The sequence below is a fragment of the Oncorhynchus clarkii genome, chromosome 32, assembly GCF_045791955.1.
Source record: "Oncorhynchus clarkii lewisi isolate Uvic-CL-2024 chromosome 32, UVic_Ocla_1.0, whole genome shotgun sequence".
In the NCBI taxonomy this organism is placed as follows: domain Eukaryota; kingdom Metazoa; phylum Chordata; class Actinopteri; order Salmoniformes; family Salmonidae; genus Oncorhynchus; species Oncorhynchus clarkii.
The window spans coordinates 21,410,511-21,435,807 of record NC_092178.1 but is presented as its reverse complement, the minus strand read 5'-3'; the positions used below and the strand labels follow the sequence as shown (position 1 = coordinate 21,435,807).

General features: G+C 43.5%; 1 protein-coding gene across 2 annotated transcripts in view; it reads left to right on the top strand.

Moving 5' to 3' along the window:
• Positions 1-25,297, top strand: part of LOC139392184 (adenylate cyclase type 2-like) — an 82,426-nt gene that overhangs the window by 48,321 nt on the left and 8,808 nt on the right. Inside the window, exons 10-19 of one of the 2 annotated variants that reach the window (XM_071139967.1) lie at positions 1-18; positions 171-211; positions 2,490-2,570; positions 3,088-3,157; positions 3,382-3,479; positions 7,130-7,214; positions 10,210-10,347; positions 10,582-10,698; positions 15,697-15,881; positions 21,874-21,958. The exon at positions 1-18 is cut by the window's left edge and continues 159 nt beyond it. In XM_071139967.1, the coding sequence (XP_070996068.1) occupies positions 1-18; positions 171-211; positions 2,490-2,570; positions 3,088-3,157; positions 3,382-3,479; positions 7,130-7,214; positions 10,210-10,347; positions 10,582-10,698; positions 15,697-15,881; positions 21,874-21,958 (918 nt within the window). Of the gene's footprint in view, positions 19-170; positions 212-2,489; positions 2,571-3,087; positions 3,158-3,381; positions 3,480-7,129; positions 7,215-10,206; positions 10,348-10,581; positions 10,699-15,696; positions 15,882-21,873; positions 21,959-25,297 lie in introns of both variants that reach the window. The other variant, XM_071139966.1, reaches the window with a different exon arrangement.

The window sequence follows — 25,297 nt, the reverse complement described above, 5'->3', positions numbered from 1 at the left end:
GGCAAAATAAACACTACAGTGAGTACACACATAAACACACACACACACACACACACACACACACACACACACACACACACACACACACACACACACACACACACACACACACACACACAGTGAAACGTAGACTGGTGTCCAGCCTCACCTTCTGTGATTGTATGTTTTAGGATGTTCCAATGGGCCAGTATCACTACCAGAGAAGAGAGAGGTGAGACTTAAAGATCAGTCATCTTTCCTTTACATCAGACTACCAGACTTTACCCCTACAGATCAGTCATCCTCCCTTTACATCAGACTACCAGACTTTACCCCTACAGATCAGTCATCCTCCCTTTACATCAGACCACCAGACTTTACCTCTACAGATCAGTCATCTTTCCTTTACATCAGACCACCAGACTTTACCTCTACAGATCAGTCATCCTCCCTTTACATCAGACTACCAGACTTTACCTCTACAGATCAGTCATCTTTCCTTTACATCAGACTACCAGACTTTACCCCTACAGATCAGTCATCTTTCCTTTACATCAGACCACCAGACGTTACCCCTACAGATCAGTCATCCTCCCTTTACATCAGACCACCAGACTTTACCCCTACAGATCAGTCATCTTTCCTTTACATCAGACCACCAGACAATACCTCTACAGATCAATCATCCTCCCTTTACATCAGACCACCAGACTTTACCCCTACAGATCAGTCATCTTTCCTTTACATCAGACCACCAGACTTTACCCCTACAGATCAGTCATCTTTCCTTTACATCAGACCACCAGAATTTACCTCTACAGATCAGTCATCTTTCCTTTACATCAGACTACAAGACTTTACCTCTACAGATCAGTCATCTTTCCTTTACATCAGACTACCAGACTTTACCCCTACAGATCAGTCATCTTTCCTTTTCATCAGGCTACCAGACTTTACCTCTACAGATCAGTCATCCTCCCTTTACATCAGACTACCAGACTTTACCTCTACAGATCAGTCATCCTCCCTTTACATCAGACTACCAGACTTTACCTCTACAGATCAGTCATCTTTCCTTTTCATCAGACTACCAGACTTTACCTCTACAGATCAGTCATCCTCCCTTTTCATCAGACTACCAGACTTTACCTCTACAGATCAGTCATCTTTCCTTTTCATCAGACTACCAGTCTTTACCTCTACAAATCAGTCATCTTTCCTTTACATCAGACCACCAGACTTTACCTCTACAGATCAGTCATCTTTCCTTTTCATCAGACTACCAGACTTTACCTCTACAGATCAGTCATCTTTCCTTTTCATCAGACTACCAGACTTTACCTCTACAGATCAGTCATATTTCCTTTACATCAGACCACCAGACTTTACCTCTACAGATCAGTCATCCTCCCTTTACATCAGACCACCAGACTTTACCTCTACAGATCAGTCATCTTTCCTTTACATCAGACCACCAGACTTTACCCCTACAGATCAGTCATCTTTCCTTTTCATCAGACTACCAGACTTTACCTCTACAGATCAGTCATCTTTCCTTTACATCAGACTACCAGACTTTACCCCTACAGATCAGTCATCTTTCCTTTACATCAGACCACCAGACTTTACCCCTACAGATCAGTCATCCTCCCTTTACATCAGAGCACCAGACTTTACCTCTACAGATCAGTCATCTTTCCTTTACATCAGACCACCAGAATTTACCTCTACAGATCAGTCATCTTTCCTTTACATCAGACTACCAGACTTTACCCCTACAGATCAGTCATCTTTCCTTTACATCAGACCACCAGACTTTACCCCTACAGATCAGTCATCCTCCCTTTACATCAGACCACCAGACTTTACCCCTACAGATCAGTCATCCTCCCTTTACATCAGACCACCAGACTTTACCTCTACAGATCAGTCATCTTTCCTTTACATCAGACCACCAGACTTTACCCCTACAGATCAGTCATCCTCCCTTTACATCAGACCACCAGACTTTACCTCTACAGATCAGTCATCTTTCCTTTACATCAGACCACCAGACTTTACCCCTACAGATCAGTCATCTTTCCTTTACATCAGACCACCAGACTTTACCTCTACAGATCAGTCATCCTCCCTTTTCATCAGACCACCAGACTTTACCCCTACAGATCAGTCATCTTTCCTTTACATCAGACTACCAGACTTTACCTCTACAGATCAGTCATCTTTCCTTTACATCAGACTACCAGACTTTACCTCTACAGATCAGTCATCTTTCCTTTACATCAGACTACCAGACTTTACCTCTACAGATCAGTCATCTTTCCTTTTCATCAGACCACCAGACTTTACCCCTACAGATCAGTCATCCTCCCTTTACATCAGACTACTAGAATTTACCCCTACAGATCAGTCATCTTTCCTTTAAACAAGTCATGTCTTAAGACCACAACACCACAGGATAGAATAATGTTCCACACACTCAACGTACTGTGTGCTCGGTATCCCCTCAGGACTAAATCTCAGAAGAGACGGTTTGAAGAGGAACTGGAAGAGAGGATGATCAGAACCATCGACGGCATCAACTCCCAGAAGTTAGTACTACTACAAACCTGCGCTGTTCTATTTCTAGCACAGTGACAGGCATTTTGTGGCACAAAGGATGCGTCAGCGAGTTGGGTAGGTGCTTCACGTTGGTGGTGGTCGAGGTGAGTTCACCACCATATTAACTAACGCTCTTTGAGAGCTTTTGAAAAGTGTGTTGTATAATCATTTGTATGAAGCACTTAGTTCAGTACCTCACCCACAATTATGTGACAAGTGGATTTACGTTCAATTCAATTAAATTCAAAATACGTTCTTTATCCCACAAGGGGCAATTATGTAGGCAGGAGTGCAGATACTTACAAAAACAAACATACAATAACACATGAAACAATAGTTATTAAAAACTTGAAGTGTAATGAGAGAAAAAACATCTCACCAATACTTTGAAAGGATGGTCGGAAGGGAGGACGTTCTGAGGTGAACGTATCTTATTAATGTCCCTGACGGATTGCTGGTGACTGTGTGAACCGCTGTCTGAGTGTCTCTGGGTTCTCTTCTCTGTAGGCAGTGGCTGAAGTCTGAGGACATCCAGAGGATCTCACTCTTCTTTCACAACAAGACTCTGGAGAAGGAGGTGCGGTAGGACAACAACACCGCTGTTCAGTCAAATAAAGAAGAAACTACAAATGAAAATAACACATGTGCCACTTGCCCACTGCTGTCCCAGACAAACATGCAGTGACTCCGTAACAGAATATGATTGGTGTGAAAGTATTCAGTGTTAGACTGTGAAGTTACAGTAGAAAATGGCTTGTTTTGACCACCACCTGTTGACCCTGTGTGTGTTGATGTCCCCAGTATCGAGCCACCACTCTGCCGGCCTTTAAATACTACGTCACCTGTGCCTGTCTCATCTTCTGCTGCATCTTCATAGTGCAGATACTGGTCCTGCCCAAGTAAGTCTGGACCCTACATAGTACACTTCATAGTGCCCGTCACAGTATGGAGACAGTACTTGTCCTGTGCATCTGTACTCTTCACAGTACCATTCATATTACCCTTCATGGTACCCACCAATGTTCAGATACTACTTAGCATACAACCTGCATAGTATGGTCCTATAGTAGCCCTCATAGTTGGAATACATAGTATGACCTATAGTAGCCCTCATAGTTGGAATACATAGTATGGTCCTATAGTAGCCCTCATAGTTGGAATACATAGTATGACCTATAGTAGCCCTCATAGTTGGAATACATAGTATGACCTATAGTAGCCCTCATAGTTGGAATACATAGTATGACCTATAGTAGCCCTCATAGTTGGAATACATAGTATGACCTATAGTAGCCCTCATAGTTGGAATACATAGTATGACCTATAGTAGCCCTCATAGTTGGAATACATTGTGTGGTCCTATAGTAGCCCTCATAGTTGGAATACATAGTATGGTCCTATAGTAGCCCTCATAGTTGGAATACATAGTATGACCTATAGTAGCCCTCATAGTTGGAATACATAGTATGGTCCTATAGTAGCCCTCATAGATGGAATACATAGTATGGTCCTATAGTAGCCCTCATAGATGGAATACATAGTATGACCTATAGTAGCCCTCATAGATGGAATACATAGCATGACCTATAGTAGCCCTCATAGATGGAATACATAGTATGACCTATAGTAGCCCTCATAGATGGAATACATAGTATGGTCCTATAGTAGCCCTCATAGTTGGAATACATAGTATGGTCCTATAGTAGCCCTCATAGTTGGAATACATAGTATGGTCCTATAGTAGCCCTCATAGTTGGAATACATAGTATGACCTATAGTAGCCCTCATAGTTGGAATACATAGCATGGTCCTATAGTAGCCCTCATAGATGGAATACATAGTATGGTCCTATAGTAGCCCTCATAGATGGAATACATAGTATGACCTATAGTAGCCCTCATAGATGGAATACATAGTATGACCTATAGTAGCCCTCATAGTTGGAATACATAGTATGACCTATAGTAGCCCTCATAGATGGAATGCATAGTATGACCTATAGTAGCCCTCATAGATGGAATACATTGTGTGGTCCTATAGTAGCCCTCATAGTTGGAATACTAGTCGTGCCAAAATACACTGAAGTCAGTGTTCTTTTCTCTATAATAACCCAGAACATTGCAATTACAGTGTGACAAGATGAAATAAACATTTGATCAATTGAGTCTCACATCAATAAGATCCCTAATAGCAGTTGCAAATGATACACCTTAAGAGACAGCAATTAAGAGGGAGAGAAAGAAAGAAAGAAAGAAAATGGAAGAAAAAAGATGGATAGAAAGAAAGAAAACAGATGAAAAGATATGAATAACGTCTGATGACAGTTTTAATGTGAATCAAAAGGTCTTAGATGTCGAGAATGATGATGATGATGATTATTATGATAAAGATGAGGAGTATTACTTGATGTTACTGACGATGACAAGGATAATGATGACGATGAAGCCTCCTTATGAAAGGACAAAAGGTCCACGGGCTGTTTCATCATTTAGTTAATTGTCTGTGTTTACAGGAACCAGGAGCGGTAGAACCATAGAGACAGATACTAAAAGCATCATATATTTTCGCGTTCAGACTAACATCTCTTCCATTTAGACATGACATCATTGTTTTATGAACACGCTTAAATCAGCCGTCTACTTGGCAAACTTCTATTAGGAAATATAAGCTGTAGTCAGGAAATACAGGCCTGCCCTACTGTATAACAGGGAAGTATGTAGTAAGTAGTGGAAGTGGGTCGCAGTTCACTAGTTCCAATTCAAATACTTTATCATTTTACTGCTCTGTACAGCACCCATCTGGTGGTAGTTAACACAGTGTGTAACATTCCAACAAATATTATGGTTGATCTCAAACATGCTGGTTGATAAAATACCTGTATCAATGGAAAAGATGTTTGAGAAGGTTGTTTTGTTTTTAAATGATTTTGTAAATTGGAATGGGAGAGTTATGTCTTTCATGGAGCTATCGGAATTATATGGGAGGGTCTGCTCAATCCAAGATTACAACCAATGGATTACAGCATTACCACAAAAGGAGGAGGCAGGTGGCAGCGGGAGGAGGTAGGGCACTGGTCTGTCTGCCCTATATTAAGGATCAAAACTGACGGAGGAACAAAAATAAATAGATAGGAAAATATGGCAGTTTCATTTGAGGACCAGGATATTGACAGATGTGCCATACAGATGACAAAATATCTGGGAATACATTGATGTACTGATTCCATAGTACAGGGTGTATGAGTTGATATATAAAACGACGCAAGATTCAAGACTTCGTTCTTTTCATCAAAGATTATTGTACAGAATTCTGGCCACCAAAGATGTGTTGAATGTTTGGGGCGTACAACCATCACAGCTCTGCAGATTTTGTTGTGAGGATACAGAATCATTAGACCATTTATTTTGGTATTGCCCTCAGGTAGCCTGTTTCTGGTCTCAGGTTCAGGAATGGCTGAAAAAGCATAACATTAATTTAAAATTGACCCTAGAAATAGTACTGTTAGGAGATCTGGAGAGACCAGATCAGTCAATTACTAATATACTAATACTGTTAGTAAAAGTATTTATCTTCAACTCGCAATCTGTGGATTCTATTAGATTAAATAGATTGAAATTGTACGTTAAACATCACAGCATAGTTGAAAGATATATGTTGCATAGAAATCCGAAGAGGGTGGCCAGCAGAGATAGGTGGGAGGGAAGCTGAGGGAAGCTGAGGGTTGGGATGTGGAACTGGAGATAGGTGGGAGGGGCTGAGGGAAGCTGAGGGTTGGGATGTGGAATTGGAGACAAGTGGGACTGAAGTTGCTGGGCGGGGGGTAGAATGACAGTCAAAGTTAAACGTTTTTTTTAAATAAGTTTCCAATGCCTGTTTGCCTGAAGCTGATGCCATGCAAGCATGCATACACACACTCGCATTCAAACGCACACACGTGCACACACGTGCACACACACACACACACACACACACACACACACACACACACACACACACACACATCTTGTTGTCCTTGATGTCTTTTGTTTTTGCATTGTGGTTTTCTATTATTGTTTTCCTTTGTTTTTCTCTTATTTCTCGTTTGTTATTTTTGTTGGTTGTTGGCGCATCGGGTGGGTGGTGGTTTTGGTTGGGTTGGAGGGAGATGGTGGCTTGGGGGGGGCGCTGTTGGGGAGTGGAGGAGGATTTTTTTTTTGGGGGGGGGGGGGTCTTTGGTGTCCTGGCGGTTAGGAGCTTGGACAGGTGGCCGAGAAGTCGCTGGTTCGGGTCCCTGATTCGACTGGGTGGGGGTATCTGTCCTTGTGGTCTTGGGCAGGGAGCTTGACCCTGGTTGCGCCTGTGGGTCGCTCTGGAAGGGAGTGTCTACTGGATGACTGAATGTAATGTAAATGTTGAGCGCCTTCACTACAGGTAGATTGTATGTTTGAAAATGCATTACGAAAATAAATAATAATAAAATAAACAGTGTGTGTGTGTGTGTGTGTGTGTGTGTGTGTGTGTGTGTGTGTGTGTGTGTGTGTGTGTGTGTGTGTGTGTGTGTGTGTTACAGAACAGCAGTGTTGGGGATCTCCTTTGGCATGTCTTTCCTCCTGTTAGGTCTGATCCTGGTCATATGTTTCTCCAGCCACATCTTGGTAAGTTACACACACACACACTAAAATCCTGTCTATTGTATGTGAGTGTAGAACACAATCACAGACTGAGAGGGAGAGAGAGAGGGTGGAGGGAGAGAGAGGGGAATATGCATGGATGAAGAGAAGGGAGAAGAAGCGAGAGGAAGAGTGAGGGGGAGACAGAGGGAGGAAGAGCGAGGGGGAGACAGAGGGAGGAAGAGAGAGGGGGAGACAGAGGGAGGAAGAGAGAGGGGGAGACAGAGGGAGGAAGAGAAGGTGGGAGTCAGAGAGAGGAAGAGAGAGGGGATACAGAGGGAGGAAGAGAGAGGGATACAGCGATAGGAAGAGAGAGGGGAGACAGTGGGAGGAAGAAAGAGGGGGATACAGAGGGAGGAAGAGAGAGGGGGAGACAGAGGGAGGAAGGGAAAGGGGGAGTCAGAAAGAGGAAGAGAGAGGTGGAGACAGAGGGAGGAAGAGAGAGGGGGAGACAGAGGGAGGAAGAGAGAGGGGGATACAGAGGGAGGAAGAGAGAGGGGGAGACAGAGAAAGGGGGAGTCAGAGAGAGGTGGAGACAGAGGGAGGAAGAGAGAGGGGGATACAGAGGGAGGAAGAGAGAGGGGGAGACAGAGAAAGGGGGAGTCAGAGAGAGGTGGAGACAGAGGGAGGAAGAGAGAGGGGGAGACAGAGGGAGGAAGAGAGAGGGGGATACAGAGGGAGGAAGAGAGAGTTGGAGACAGATAAAGGGGGAGTCAGAGAGAGGTGGAGACAGAGGGAGGAAGAGAGAGGGGGAGACAGAGGGAGGAAGAGAGAGGGGTAGACAGAGGGAGGAAAAGAGAGGGGTAGACAGAGGGAGGAAAAGAGAGGGGTAGACAGAGGGAGGAAGAGAGGGGGGTAGACAGAGAGAGGAAAATAGAGGGGGAGGAAGAGAGAGGGGTAGACAGAGGGAGGAAGAGAGACAGAGGGAGGAAGAGAGAGGGGTAGACAGAGGGAGGAAGAGAGACAGAGGGAGGAAGAGAGAGGGGTAGACAGAGGGAGGAAGAGAGACAGAGGGAGGAAGAGAGAGGGGTAGACAGAGGGAGGAAGAGACAGAGGGAGGAAGAGAGAGGGGGATACAGAGGGAGGAAAAGAGAGGGGTAGACAGAGGGGGGAAGAGAGAGGGGTAGACAGAGGGAGGAAGAGAGAGGGGTAGACAGAGGGAGGAAGAGAGACAGAGGGATGAAGAGAGAGGGGTAGACAGAGGGAGGAAGAGACAGAGGGAGGAAGAGAGAGGGGGATACAGAGGGAGGAAAAGAGAGAGGTAGACAGAGGGAGGAAGAGAGACAGAGGGAGGAAGAGAGAGGGGTAGAAAGAGGGAGGAAGAGAGACAGAGGGAGGAAGAGAGAGGGGTAGAAAGAGGGAGGAAGAGAGAGGGGAGACAGAGGGAAGAAGAGAGAGGGGGAGACAGAGGGAGGAAGAGAGAGGGGGAGATAGAGGGAGGAAGAGAGAGGGGGAGATAGAGGGAGGAAGAGAGAGGGGTAGACAGAGGAAGGAAGAGAGAGGGGAGACAGAGGGAAGAAGAGAGAGGGGGAGACAGAGGGAGGAAGAGAGAGGGGGAGATAGAGGGAGGAAGAGAGAGGGGAGATAGAGGGAGGAAGAGAGAGGGGTAGACAGAGGGAGGAAGAGAGAGGGGTAGACAGAGGAAGGAAGAGAGAGGGGGAGACAGAGGGAGGAAGAGAGAGGGGTAGACAGAGGGAAGAAGAGAGAGGGGGAGATAGAGCGAGGAAAAGACAGGGGTAGACAGAGGAAGGAAGAGAGAGGGGGAGACAGAGGGAGGAAAAGAGAGGGGTCAGATGAAGATGAGAACGAGTAACAAACCAGAATAAACCGATTAACACCTTTCTCATCCTCTGATGACTCTAACCAGAGACCAGACCTTGGAGGAGTGATTGAGCTTGAAGGACAGTCATACTTTGTGGAACACGGGATTATACACCAACAGTCTAAAACCCAGCAGTCTGTCTGTCCCTGGGCCCTGCATTGTGTTCTACCTTGAGACTTAAATGATTCCTGATGTCTCACAATGTCTCTGTATATCCGAGTCAACCAAACCATGTGACCATGTGAAGAGAAAAGGAAGGACATGGTATAGTAAAGTTAATTACAGTATAGTATAGTATATATTGTATAGTACAGTACAGTATAGTATCGTACAGTATAGTATATAGTATATAAAAAAATAGGTTCGAGCCCTGAATGCTGATTGGCTGACAGCTGTGGTATATCAAACTGTATACCACAGGTATGAAAAAATATGTATTTTTACTGCTCTAATTACATCGGTAACCAGTTTATAATAGCAATAATTCACCTCGTGGTTTGTGGTATATGGCCAGTACACTAAGGGCTGTGTCCAGGAACTTTGCATTGCGTTGTATGTAAAAACGGCAGTTAACCATGTTATATTGGCCATAAAACACACCTCCTCAGGCCGAATTGCTTAAGTATAGTATAGTATAGTATAGTATAGTATAGTATAGTATAGTATAGTATAGTATAGTGCTCTGAACTGCAAACAAACCTAACAGTTTTCAATGGATGAATTGCGAATTATAAACAAAATAATAAACCTTTATTATCTGCTCCTCTTCCTGGCCAAAGGAAACAGTGTGTTGAGAGTCAAGGTGTGTCAAAGAGGTGTTGTAGAGAGGAAATCGATGGAGGTAAATTGCTCTGGGGTGTTGAGAGTATTGATGCAGACAGACGGTCTGTTACTGCAGTCGTTGTTTGTTCTCTGTCCCCTACAGCCTTCCATTTCAAGGCTTCTCCTCACGTTGCACTACGGCAAGAGTGAACTGTCCATAGCTCTCTCTTTCTCACTCTCTGTCTGTGTCTCTGTCTCTCGCTCTCTCTCTCTGTTTAAAGCTTTCCTCACTATTCTTATCTGAATCTCATTTATTCTGTCCCCCTGCTTGTCCCTCCCTCCCTCCCTCCCTCCCTCCCTCCCTCCCTCCCTCCCTCTCTCTCTCTCTCTCAGCAGGGAGGTAAAGGATCGTGGTGCTCTCTCCCCTGGCTCCCTACTTCCTCACGCATCATCATCGCCAACAAACCCTGGCTCCGATTGGTCCTCACCATGACAACCACCGCTGTTATACTTGTCATGGCTGTTTTCAACATGGTGAGGAACCAATTTACTGATTTTACTGGTTGATCTTGTGTGTGTGTGTGTGTGTGTGTGTGTGTGTGTGTGTGTGTGTGTGTGTGTGTGTGTGTGTGTGTGTGTGTGTGTGTGTGGAGGATGTTTTCAGGCAAAACTGCCATTACAGCCATCAAAATGATCACACTGGAATACAGCCTAGTATAACTTCTCTTCTCCCCTTGTCTTTCTCATCTCCTCTAAACTTCTTTCCAGTTCTTCCTGGAAGATGAGGTTCTGACCACACCCCCTACCATGAATCTGACCAATGACAGCATGCTCAGCTCCCACAGCCCCACCCACCTCACGGATGGGAATAAGTTCTACCTGCCTGTGAGTACATCTACCAGAGTAGGCACAAAACAAATTCAAATGACAATAACAAATAAATATAACATGGAAATGTACAGGGTGTACCAAGTCAATGTATGAGGTATGAGGTATTTAAGGTAGCTATGTACTGTAAATAAAGGCATGCGTAAAGTGACTAGGCAACAGGATAGATAATAGACAGTAGCAGCAGCGTGTGTGTGTGTGTGTGTGTGTGTGTGTGTATGTGTGTGTGTGTGTGTGTGTGTGTGTGGCATCAGTATGCATGTGTGCGTGTGTTATGTGTGTGTGGCCGTATGCAATGTGTGTGTGTTTGTTGGGGTGTAAGTATGTGTGAGTGTGTCTGTAGTGTCCTGTGTGTGTGCATAGATTCTGTGCAGGAGAATTAGATGATCAATGCAGTTAGTCCGGGTAGCCATTTGATTAGTTATTTAGCAGCCTTGTTTAGCAGTCTTTTGGCTTGGGGGTAGAAGCTGTTCAGGGTCCTGTTGTTTCCAGACACTGGTACAGCTTGTTGTGTAGTAGCAGAGAGAACAGTCTATGGCTTGGATAGCTGGAGGCCTTCCTCCGACATCAACTGGTATAGAAGCCCTGGATGGCAGTGAGCTAGGACCCAGTGATGTACTGGGCTGTACTCACCGCCCTCTGTAGCGCCTTGCGGTCGGGTGCCTTGCAGTGGCCGTACCAAATGGTGATGCGGCCACTCAAGATGCTCTCAATGGTGCAGCTGCAGAACGTTTTGAGGATCTGAGGGCCCATCATCCCAAATCTTTTCAGCCTCCTGAGGGGAAAAAGGCACTGTTGTACACTTTTCACAACTGTGTGGGTGTGTGTGGACCATGTTCATTCCTTAGTTATGTGGACACCGATGAGCTTCGACCCGCTCCTCTACAGCCCCATGGGGGGCGTGCTCACCCCTCCATTTCCTGTGGTCCACGATCAGCTCCTTTGTCTTGCTGACAAAGGGAGAGGTTTTTGTCCTGGCACCACACTGCTTCCTGTTGGCTCCTCCCTATTGGCTGCTTCGTCATCAGTGATCAGTCCTACCACTGTTGTGTCGTCAACAAACTTAACAATGATGTTGTTAGATTCATGGGAGGCGAGGCAGTCGTGGGTGGACAGGGAGTACAGGAGGGGACTAAGCACACATCCCAGAGGGGCCCCTGTGTGTGTTGATGATCAGTGTGGTGGATGTGTTGTTGCCTACCATCACCGCCTGGGGGAGGCCCATCAGGATGTCCAGGAACCAGTTTCAGAGGGAGGTGTTCAGTCCCAGGGTCCTGAGCTTGGTGATGAACTTGGAAGGACTATGGTGTTGAATGCTCAGCTGTAGTCAATTAGTCAATTCTTATATAGGTATTCCTTTTGTTCAAGTGGGTGAGGGCAGTGCAATAGAGATTGCGTCATCTGTGGATCTGTTGGGGCAGTGTGAGAAGTGTGGTTCTAGGGTGTCTGGGAGGATGGCGTTGATATGTGAGCCATGACCCGCCTTTTAAAGCATTTCATGGCTATAGTACTACGGGTCGCTAGTCATTTAGACAGGCTACTTTGGCGTTCTTGGGCACTAGGACTATGGTGGTCTGCTTGAAACAAGTTACTATTACAGACCGGGAATAGGTTGAAAATGTCAGTGAAGACACTTGCCAGCTGGTCAGTGTGTACTCTTAGTATGTGTCCTGGTTTTCCGTCTGGCTCCGCAGCCTTGCGAATGTTAACCTGTTTAAAGGTCTTACTCACATTGGCTATGGAGAGCAAGATCACACAGTCATCCGGAACAGCTGGTTCAGTGTTGCTTGCCTCGAAGCGAGTGTAGAAGGCATTTAAGTTTTCTATTAGACTCGCATCACTGGGCAGCTCACGGCTGGGTTTCGCTTTGTAATCTGTGATAGTTTTCAAGCCCTGCCACATCCGTTGAGCATCAGAGCTGGCGTTATAGGACTCGATCTTAGCCCTGTATTGATGCGTTGCTATTTGATGGCTTGTCAGAGGTCAGACAGAGCGGGATTTCTTATATGCATCCGGATTAGTGTCCCGCTCCTTGAAAGCAGTAGTTATAGCCTAAAGCTCAGTGTGGATGACCAGTGTGGCTTCTGGTTGGTGTATGTATGTGCGGTCCCTGTGGGGACGACGTCGTCGATGCACGGGACACTATTTATATTTTTTACCTAAACATGCAAACACCATCAGATAGAATTCATAGTAAGCGGTGCACTGGAATGACATTCAGAAGAACTGGAACGGCATTCAGAAGAACTGGAACGGCATTCAGAAGAACTGGAACGGCATTCAGAAGAACTGGAACGGCATTCAGAAGAGCTGGAACGACATTCAGAAGAACTGGAACGGCATTCAGAAGAACTGGAACGGCATTCAGAAGAACTGGAACGGCATTCAGAAGAACTGGAACAACATTCAGAAGAACTGGAAGGGCATTCAGAAGAACTGGAATGGCATTCACTCTCATAAGATGGTTGGCCAAAATAACTGAAAGCCACACTCCCAATAAGCCATAAATATAACCACATTGAAGCATCCCACTGGGCACACACTGGTTGAATCAACATTGTTTCCATGTCACTTCAATTAAATGATGTCTGTGCCCTGTGGGATACGTCACTGTGCTTCTATATGCACCATGCCACTGCTTACTTCATTAATTCATTTAGCAAACAAGACAGCTCATAATCCAGTGCATTTATCACAGTCAACACACCTATATTTTTGCTTTCATTTGCTATAAAGCTGTACATTTCTCTCTCAGCCTCATGGCAAAATGTGTAGAATTGCAGGAAATTAGCTGTTTTTTTGGGGGCCCAGGTACATTTCTACAGCCCCACCCACCAACAAATGTCTGGCTACGCTACTGACATCTACTTTGGATCAGACCTGGGTTTCAAATATTTCGGATACTTCTGGTGAAAACTTGCTTTATTCCATGTACTGTATTTCATGAAGTTATAGTTTTCTTCGCTAGCTTTCTGTTTTTATTAGTTCAAAACAGAACATTTATTTGACAGAAATCACTCTTTTGTGCACTATTTAATGAACGTTTGAGTTTTAACGAGTACATTTAGCATTTAGCGTAGCGCATTTGCATTTCCAGGTGCCTACTTGAGACGTCTGCGTCTCAAGTAGGATCAAGAAGTTAAGTCAACAATCACATTTCTTTAACCAGGGCCACAAAAGTAATGTTTGTTAACATTGTCTATCAATAACCGTTGCGCTACATCCATCACAATTAATCAGTGTGTGTGTGTGTGTGTGTGTGTGTGTGTGTGTGTGTGTGTGTGTGTGTGTGTGTGTGTGCGCGCGCGCGCGTGTGCGTGTGCGTCTGTAGACTTTTTTCACAGTGGACTTACAAGAGATGACAGAGAACAGAGAGACACTATGCTATTATCAATGTGTCATTGTGACACAGAGGGATCTAGAAGTGGCCTGGCTGTTGACTTGGATAGTATCTCAATAGTCTGAAGTCTCCTCTCCATGTCTCCTCTCCTTGTCTCCTCTCCTTCATCCCAGGAGTCCAAAGTAGTTGAAGTTCATGGGAGGTTGGCTTGCATCTGTAGCAACTGTGTTTTTCCCACAATTGCATTTGAATTACTCGCACGACAGCTCTAGGCTTCCTGCCTTGCTTTGCACACTTCACACATATTTACTCGCTCCTAGCTACGTCTGAGGCAAGATGATCTCTGTCTGTTAGAAACAAAAAACTCTGTCCTCCTGAGATTGAGTATTGACATAGTGTTTGTTATCAGCACCAGAGAGCAGCCTTGGTGACTAGGGTTCAGTAAGCTTATTACTGATGTTTTACGCCTCAAGGAACTCATAAACTAAATTTAAAAAATGAAGAACCGACCCAGTCCATTGTACCATCTTTCAGATCTTTTCCTTCTTATTGTTCATGTTCTGTGTACAAGTTTATTCAATAGTTAACAGTAACATTTTACACATCATTACCCTCCTCCATAGTGTCCAACACCTCAATCTTATCCCACGATTTTGTAAATAGACGTTCTTATAGACCCATTTATTTTGAATAATTGTGGTTTTCTACTTTTCACATGTCTGATACATGTGACCCTGTAGCCATTCACAGCCCACAATCTGATTTAATGTGGCCCCCACTTCTAGTTCAGGCTAAGCCTTCATTCACACACACCTCTCTTTGCCATTAGTCTTGGCTGGGAGCCAATTCCCTCTATTATCTGCATTAGTACTATTTCTTTCTTTTTTCTCTCTTTTCTTTTCACATACACACCTCTCTTTGCTAATAGCCCAGACCCATGTCTCCTATCTTCTAAATGTAATGATGTTTACCCTACTGCGTCGCGGCCTCTATAAGTCAGCCAGTAATAGCTAGTCCTGATTCACTGCTCTCCACAGGCTCAGTTAGTCTTCCTTTCTTCCATTCTTTCTTTCTTTCCTTCTTAATTGCTGTTTCTCCCTCCCTCCCTACCTCCCTACCTCTCTATCTCCCTACCTCTCTATCTCCCTCCCTACCTCCCTTCCTCCCTCCCTACCTACCTACCTACCCTCCCATTGCCCTGTGTTGGCCCAGCTCTCCCCTAACGGACCATAATACTCCCTAGCCAAAGACCATTCAGTGACGTGATACTGAGCACATAAAGGGCAATATTCCCTTTTTATAGGACACAATATACGATGTCCATTATAGTTTTGAGGGAAATGTTGACTGGACATTTTTGTGAGGAACTGTTGTTATAGCTTGCTATTCATTAAGTGGAAAATAGTCTGCAGTTTGACTCTCTCCATCTTTCTATATCATCTCAAAAGATGAAATATAACATCTCTCTGAGAGTTTTTTATCGACTTCACTTATCCTTCTTTCCCCCTCCTCTTTCTTCCTCTCTTCTCTCTGTCCCTCTAATCTCTCTTCTCTCTCCCCCCTCCAACATCCTCTCTCTCTCTCTCTCTCTCTCTCTCTCTCTCTCTCTCTCTCTCTCTCTCTCTCTCTCTCTCTCTCTGTCTCTCTCTCTGTAGTATTTTATCTACTGTTGTATCCTGGGTCTGGTGTCGTGTTCTGTGTTCCTGAGGATCAACTATGAGCTGAAGATGGTTGTAATGTTAGTTGCCATGGTGATCTACAACATCATCATCCTCCAGACACATGCGCCCCTGCTGGACGGCTACAGTACTGCACTCTACAGCACACAGACACTGGACAGGTACACACACACACACACACACACACACACACACACACACACACACACACACACACACACACACACACACACACACACACACACACACACACACACACACACACACACACACACACACACACACACACACACACACACGAAGAGATAACAGGTTAGAGAGACAGCCTTCCTTTTATGAAAACCCTGGTGTTAAACATAGGGTAGAAGCCAGAGACACACAGCCTTTAGGGAATGACTGTGGAGGTGTGTAGGGTAAAGAGATGAGCAAGCACACCAGTGTTCATTTTGGCACTCTTTTTTTTAGATTTAAATAGTCTAGTCATTTCGACAAAAACATAATTTGAATAATGATTTATTCTAGTTATTGTCAAAATGACGAAAACAGTGGGCCATTTTTGTCAACTAAATGTCCTTTCATTTTAGTCACATCACATTTGTATTGCCTCATGAACCTATACTAAACATAAATCACTGACTTCTATGTGTACAAACATACATAGCCTTGTCCGGTCAACATATTTTTCTGCATAAAATCCTGTCACATTATTGTCTTCCCAATGGCCAAATTGACAGAAGAACATAATACTCTGCTGCAGATCAAAACCTCCAGTCTAACATGTTGTCTAGCGCCACCAACCGTTTCAGTGGCACCAGCCCGTGATTTGGTCGCACCTATTTTTTTCTGCTGTGTTATAATTCACCTTATAAAGTAATTAACTGTGCTTCAGACTGTGTAATAGAACACTAAGATATCAAGCTATCCAATAAATACTCTAACATGTCTAGGCAGGAATGCATGATTCAATATATGTTGATGTGCAACCTAATCCAGTGATTGTCATAAATTGTGAGTTGACAATAGGCTATTAGTTTTATATTTTACTGTTAAAATAGGTCTCTAGAATTTTCTGAAATGTTTTGTTCAATAGAGATGATTTTGACTACATCTTATATGTGCTCTATTTTTGGGCTTATACACCACATGAGGAAGTGAAAACTCAAAACACATTAGCTGGATTGCTAACGCTAACTATAATACCCACTGCTAGTAGTCATGTATTAATTAACATTAAAAGTAATGCCCTAGAAAGTTTTTACCCTGTGCCCTCGCAATGGCCGATGGACAATTGCGCATTTCGCGTGCTTTGATATGCTTATAGCCATATCAAATATCTCAGTTGTCAAATAATTGCTGTTGACCTCAATATTAAGGGATGACAAATAAAAAGTATACCCACAGAAAGCTGAGAACCACATTAGCTTCTCCCAAAGCTATGTAATTTCCCGCAATTGGATTTTGAAATGTTATGCATTTTCTCTCTCTCCCAAAGAGCACATGAAGTGGCTCGCTCAACAGCAGCAGGTCCCTGTGGAACAGGCCCAGGGGCTGGGCAGACACATTCATTACAGGAATCATGAGGATAATGCACTTTACTGTTTGACCAAATCATGGTTTTAGCAACCCAAAAAATAGGATGTTTTGAAACATTTGAGTGAGCAATTAGAAATTTTACCTGCACAGCCAAGTGAAAGGTTTGCAAAATAGTACTAAATAATTACAATCTGGAGTCCTTCCCCTTGACATACTGTAGTTATATTTTTGATCAAAGTTGTGTCTTAAGTAGTGGTCTGATAGGTTGCAGCACACTACTATCTAGCATTATCAATCTATTAACATAACATTTTTTGACATGCGTTTTTCTGCATTTTGTTGTTGTTATTCTGTCTCTCACTGTTCAAATAAACCTACCATTAAAATTATAGACGGATCAGTTCTTTGTCAGTGGGCAAACGTACAAAATCAGCAGGGGATCAAATACTTTTTCCCCCTCACTGTACACTTGTCTCACATACCCCTAATATATAAATCAACCCTGAACATATAAAACAATCAATCCATAATATATACAAGACAATCACAATATGATACACAATAGGCACCAAAAGGCAGACCATATGCTATCCCGGGCATTTTCTTCTCACCCTTGTAGTCTTACGACTCACTTTGGAGACATGCTACTATTTAGCTATTTTCAGTGAGAACTTGAAACTACTTTTAGAGGTTATACATTTCAAATTCTTCAGAAGAATAGTATAAAAAAGTTTCTTTCCCCATACCACTTTTAAATCTAAAAGGAACAGCGTGAGTTTCTCTCCTAATGGAATAGTTGTGGTTATCCTGTACCAAGTCAAAGTAGTTATATACACTCAAAAGTTTTGGGTCACTTAGAAGTGTCCTGGTTTTTGAAAGAAAAGCACATTTTTTGTCCATTAAAATAACATCAAATTGATCAGAAATACAGTGTAGACATTGTTCATGTTGTAAATGACTATTCTAGCTGGAAACTGCAGATTTTGTATGGAATATCTACATAGGCATACAGAGGCCCATTATCAGCAACCATCACTCCTGTGTTCCAATGGCACGTTGTGTGAGTTAATCCAAGTTTATCATTTTAAAAGGCTAATTGATCATTAGGAAACCCTTTTTCACTTATGTTATCACAGCTGAAAAAAGAAGCAATAAAACTGCCCTTCTTTAGACGAGTTGAGTATCTGGAGCATCAGCATTTGTGGGTTCGATTACAGGCTCAAAATGGTCAGAAACAAAGGACTTTCTTCGGAAACTCGTCAGTCTATTCTTGTTCTGAGAAATGAAGGCTATTCCATATGAGAAATTGGCAAGAAACTGAAGATCTCGTACAACGCTTTGTACTACTCCCTTCAGAGAACAGAACAAACTGGCTCTAACCAGAAAAGAAAGAGGAGTGGGAGGCCCCGGTGCACAACTGAGCAAGAGGACAAGTACATAAGAATGTCTAGTTTGAGAAACAGACGCCTCTTTGAGAAACAGATGCTTCACAAGTCCTCAACTGGCAGCTTCATTAAATAGTACCAGCAAACACCAGTCTCAACGTCAACAGTGAAGAGTCGACTCTGGGATGCTGGCCTTCTAGGCAGAGTTCCTCTGTCCAGTGTCTGTTCTTTTGCCCATCTTAATCTTTTATTTTTATTGGCCAGCATCCCGAAGTCACCTCTTCACTGTTGACGTGAAGACTCTCCTCGACTTTGAGCCATCTAAGGTTTTCAAAGGGGGAATGGTCAAGATGTGTAATTGCTGGAAGTTTAATAATAATCCTGACTAATTTGTTCTGAGATGTCTATTGTACCAGGAAGAGCACACATTGTCAAAGTGGTGCTGAACAAGAGCCCCAGCCAATGTCCCCCATTGCGTTCTTATCCAGATATTTGGAGGTTCTTGACAGAAACCAAATTGTATGCTTTACTTTGGAGATAACGTTGTTTGCCATGCTCTCACCTGTCAGATGGTTATCTAGCACACAACCAAGATAATTAACAGTATTTTGCTGTGACTACTATGTCACCTACTACCACCTTAAAATCAGGGGATTTCCTGTTTCACTTTGGACCCGAACAAGATGGCCATTTACTGACATTCAGAAATGCATCACTGAGGGCTTTCTCAACCACATTTTGTCTTTGTGGGAAACCAACAGAGCAGAATCATCTGCATAGAGGAAAAGGTCACGGGCAAATTTCTGATAATTTATATACAACAGAAAGATGATGTCTCTTGAGGTCAGAGGTATTTTTCCCCATCAACTTCTGGGTGCAAACAGTGTCTTTGCATTCAGTCTTTCTTGAATCTACACAATAAAATGGGTCAAAACATTGGCCCTTTTTTGTATTATACCCCGTTTTTCTCCCCAATTTCGATCTTGTCTCATCGCTGTAACTCCCCAACGGGCTCGGGAGGCGAAGGTCCAGTCAAGTGTCCACCGAAACATGACCCCCCAAAAACCGCGCTTCTTAACACCCGTCCGCTTAACCTGACTGACCTCGTTCAACTGACGACCGAGGTCAGCCTGCAGGCGCCTGCCCACCACAAAGGAGTCGCTAGAGCGTGATGAGCCAAGTAAAACCACCCTGGTCAAACCCTCCCCTAACCCGGACGATGCTGGGCCAATTGTGTGCCACTCTATGAGACTCCCGATCACGGCCGGTTGTGATACAGCCTCGGATTGAACCCAGGTCTGTAGTGATGCCTCTAGCACTGTGATGCAGTGCCTTAGACCGCTGTGACACTCAGGAGGCCCCATCGCCCATTTTTCTCCCGGGAGGTTTTATCACCGGGAGAGTAGCCATGGAGAGTATGCCTTATTTCCATCAATGATTTGTTGCCGCTGTTGTGCCACCACACTGCCAAATTGCAAATAACACTAAAAATATCTCAATCTCTCCAAAAAACTGTCCAGTCCACTTACTACTCAGATTTTAGTCACAGAGATAATTTAGTCTCGTCTCATTTTCGTCAACTCAAATAAAAAAATAAAAAAATGTAGTTCTAGTTTTTTTCTGGGTCTATTTAGTCAGTTATCGTCTCCTCAATTGACACTGAAAATATCACTATTTTAGTTGACGAAATTAGCACTGAAGCACACATGCGCACACCAATAACATTGCATCCATAGCTGAAATGGTTCCAGATTAACCTCTTGAAGGGTTTAGGTGTCTTTTTTTAACAACTTTCCTAACCCTGACAGTCATTCTATCTGTTGGATATCTGGCTTGATTCCAATAGTAATTACACATCACTTTGAAAGCGAGCATTATATGAGTTGCAGGCCTGATGTGGCCTGTAAACCAGGAGTTTCCTAACACCACTGTGTTAGGGTAAAACTAGGCCATCAAAGTAAGGCCTTATGATATATGTATTGTCATATCATTCAATTTTAATTATGGCATTCTTCTAGGTACCTACTTGAAGAAAGCCACAGGCCTTTAAAAGGAAAGTCTCCGTCACTAACAAATACAGTCATGGGTGGTAACTCAGCAATTCACACACTGGGAAGTACGCATATTAGACTTTACACCATACAGTGTTAAAACAACACCCCAAAATTCCTGTAACATTACAGGTGTTAATTTCCTTCACTGGGAAAGTGTAACAGCGTCCGCACTAAGCAAAGTGTTATGTTTTACACTCTAGGTGTTGTGTATCACTCTACAGTAGAGTTATGCAAACATCACAATCAAGTTCATTTAAAAGGGGAACACTGCAATAGAGTTAAATCTTTAACCATTTCAAAAGTGTTATTTTAACACCAGCTCAGTGGGACTGTATATACTACGTCACTGAAAATAGTGTACATTTGACACTTTCTGAGTTAAACATACACCATTGATTTTGCTGTGTGCACACATACATTTTTTAAACCTCCCGCTTTCGGCTGGATGTGTCAATGCGTACTTTATGAGCAGAATTACTGTCTTACCTCAATTAGCCATGAAATCCCTAGTTTGAAAGCAACTATTTTTCTGGAACCTGTGCTGCACAATTGTTCCCCAATGCCAGTCAGCCCCTTAGCAATTAGAGTTCAACCAATGAGCTTCAGCCCCTTGCCATATGAGTGACAGCTAGTAAGAGGCTATCATGCACACACAGCAGAGGGAGAAAGAGAGCAATGATGTGGTGCACATATCTGCACATATGTGACATAGTGTGCAATTGTGAGCACTACTTTCAGAATTACTGTCTAAGTATACAAAAGTACCGGAGAATCTCTTTAACACTGTTCCTTCCCTCTCTGTGATCGGTGTAATAATAGGCAAGAACTTATTAGGGAATATCTGTCAAAGCAATATTCCTCTCAACTGTCAATCAAAAGTTGTCGCTATGGAATATAACTTTTTTGCAGAGGTAATTGTTGCTGCAATCATGACTGACGTTCTATGATATTGGGTTTTTGTGTTGATAGAGTGGAATTGATTTTGCTGATATGAGTGATAGTTAAAGAAAGAGGGAGTGAAAGAGAGAGGGGGGGGGGGGGGGAGATTCACTCCTGAGACCCATCAAGTTATTACATCTATAGAAAGTTGAGCTTTCAGCTGGGGACAGACTAATTATTTTGTTGTTGTTCTTTCTTTCTTTCATCTCTTTTTCTCTCTCTACTCATCCCTCTCTTCTCAGGCCAGGCATTCTAAAGGATCTGAAGACGATGGGTTCTGTTTCTCTCTTCATCTTCTTCATCACTCTACTGGTGTTAGCACGACAGGTACCTGTTATAGCTATGGAATTACCATGTAGTGACTATGTAATAGCTATGTACCTACTATGTAACAACTGACTTCTGCCTGCTTCAGTGGTGGCAGGTGAAAATAGAATTCAGTAGTTCACACAGATGGAAGACAGAGAGCGAGGGGGGGGGGGGGGGGGGGGGGGGGTTGTATGGGTCGGCCTAGGTGGGCCAATAGGAATAACAGATAACTTTTCAAGCCAGCATAATGTAACTTGCAGGCCTGATGTGGCCTGTAAACTAGTAGGTTCCTAACACCACTGTGTTGGGGTAAAACATGTCCATCAAAGTAAGGCCTTATGATATATGTAATGTATTGCCATGAACAGTTTAATTTTAATGATAACATTAGCCTACAGTAGGAACTCACTCTGTGAAATCCACAGAACTGAACATTTTAAAATAACAAATTCAACAACCATGTCTCTGTCACTAACAAATACATTCAGGGGTTATAAATCTACAATTCATTCAAAAAGGCAAGGCACACTGGGAAATTATATTGGGGTGTGGTTTAGTAGGGGCATGGATTTCAATTATGTATTTTTGGCCACCTGTCAGTGGAGGTGTTGTACCAGGTTAAGTGGTCTATGGTTATGTTAATTAAAGTGAAAAGATACAGCCATTTTCATATATTTTGCATTGTATTGAGCTATCTTCTGTTTCTGAAGCATGAGGCAGAAACAGAAGAGGGGTCCCTAGTGGTGCAACGGTCTAAGGCACTACATCCTAGGGTTCGATCTCACAGCTGGCTGTGACCGGGAGCCCCAAAGGTCGGCACCGTCCAGTTTTGAGATAGGTTTGGCAGGGGAGGCTTTCCTTGGCTCATCACGCTCTAGTGACTCCTTGTGGTGGGCCTAACGCCTGCAAGCTGACTTCAGTCGTCAGTTGAACAGTGTTTCCTCCGACACATTAGTGTGGCTGACTGCTGGGTTGAGCGAGCAGTGTGTTAAGAAGTAGGCGGCCAGTCGGGACATGCTCCCGAGCCCATTGAGGAGTTGCAGCGTAACTCAGTGTTTAGAAATACCTAATTTACCATAAGTTTTTAGACCCTTTTCTATGAGACTCGAAATTGAGCTCATGTGCATCCTGTTTCCATTGATCTTCCTTGAGATGTTTCTACAACTTGATTGGAGTCCACCTGGTAAATTCAATTGATTGGACATGATTTGGAAAGGCACACACCTGTCTATATGGTCCCACAGTTGACAGTGCATGTCAGAGCAAAAACCAAGCCACGAGGTCAAAGGAATTGTCCATAGAGCGCCGAGACAGGATTGTGTCGAGCCACAGATCTGGGGAAGGGTACCAAAAAATGTGTGCAGCATTGAAGTTCTCCAAGAACACAGTGGCCTCCATCATTCTTAAATGGAAGAAATTTAGAACCACCAAGACTCTTCCTAGAGCTGGCCGCTCGGCCAAACTGAGCAATCAGGGGAGAAGGGCCTTGGTCAGGGAGGTGACCAAAAACCAAATGGTCACTCTGACAGAGCTCTAAAGTTCCTCTGTGAAGACGGAAGAACCTTCCAGAACCTTCCAGAAGGACAATCATCTCTGCAGCACCATTCCGGCCTTTATGGTGAAGTGGCCAGACGGAAGCCACTCCTCAGTAAAAGGCACATGACAGCTGCTTGGGGTTTGCCAAAGGCACATAAAGACTCTCCGACCAGGAGAAACAAGATTCTCTGGTCTGATGAAACCAAGATTGAACTCTTTGGCCTGAATGCCAAGCGTCATGTCTGGAGGAAACCTGGCACCATCCCTACAGTGAAGCATGGTGGAGGCAGCATCCAGTGGTGTAAAGTACTTAAGTAAAAATACTTTAAACTACTACTTACTAAGTATTTTTTGGGGTGTCTGTGCTAAAGAAAATAATGTACTTTTTGCTCCATACGTTTCCCCTGACACCCAAAAGTACTTGTTACATTTTGAATACTTAGCAAGACAGAAAATGGTTCAATTCACACACTTATCAAGACAACATCCCTGGTCATCCGTACTGCCTCTGATCTGGCGGACTCACTAAGCACAAACGCTTTGTTTGTAAATTATGACTGAATGTTGGAGTGTGCCCCAGGCTATGTTTAAATTTAAAAAACAAGACAATTGTGCCGTTTGGTTTGCTTAATATGTTTTTACCTTTAACCTTTACTTTTGATACTTAAGTATATTTAACACCAAATACTTTTAGACTTTTACTCAAGTAGAATTTTACAGGGTGACTTTAAATTTTACTTGAGTCATTTTATATTAAGGTATCTTTACTTTTACTCAAGTATGACAATTGGGTACTTTTCCCACCACTGGCAGTATCATTCTGTGGGGAAGTATTTCAGCGCCAGGGACTGGGAGACTAGTCAGGATCGTGGCAAAGATGAACGGAGCAAAATACAGAGAGATCCTTGATGAAAACCTGCTTCAGAGCACTCAGGACCACAGACTGGGGCGAAGGTTCACCTTCCAACAGGACAACGACCCTATGCACACAGTCAAGACAAAACAGCAGTCTCTGAATGTCCTTGAGTGGCCCAGGCAGAACGTAGACTTGAACCCGATCGAACATCTCTCCAGACACCTGAAAATAGCTGTGCAGCAACGTTCCCATCCAACCTGACAGAGCTTGAGAGGATCTGCAGAGAAACACACCAAATGGAGAAACACACCAAATACAGGTGTGCCAAGCTTGTAGCGTCATACCCAAGTTTTGAGTAAATAATACTTAAGTAAATGTGATATTTCAACATCTTTATTTTTTTTATCAATTTGAAAACATTTCTAAAAAACTGTTTTTGCTTTGTCATTATGGGGTATCATGTGTAGATTGATGAGGGGAAAAAACTATTTAATCAATTTTAGAATAAGGCTGTAACGTAATAAAATGTGGAAAAAGTCAAGTGGTCTGAATACTTAACGAAGGCACTGTATATTATGTCAATTATGCATTTTATGTATTTCATCTAGTGTGTTTTGTTTCCTGTTTGGACCACAGGAAGAGTCTAATTGGGGATCCTAATAAAATAGCAAATACTACAAGTTTGAGCATGTCTGCTGCCGGTTCCGAAGTCTTTATAGACGCTTAAATAAGAGCATGTGGCGATAAAGACTTTAAATATTATTGTAATGTCCTTAACCCAACACTGAGTGACCTTGTCAGCTGTGCCACCAGAGACTCTGGGTTTGCGCCCAGGCTCTGTCGCAGCCGGCCGCAACCGGGAGGTCCGTGGGGTGACGCACAATTGGCCTAGCATCATCCGGGTTAGGGAGGGTTTGGCCAGTAGGGATATCCTTGTCTCATCGCGCACTAGCAACTCCTGTGCC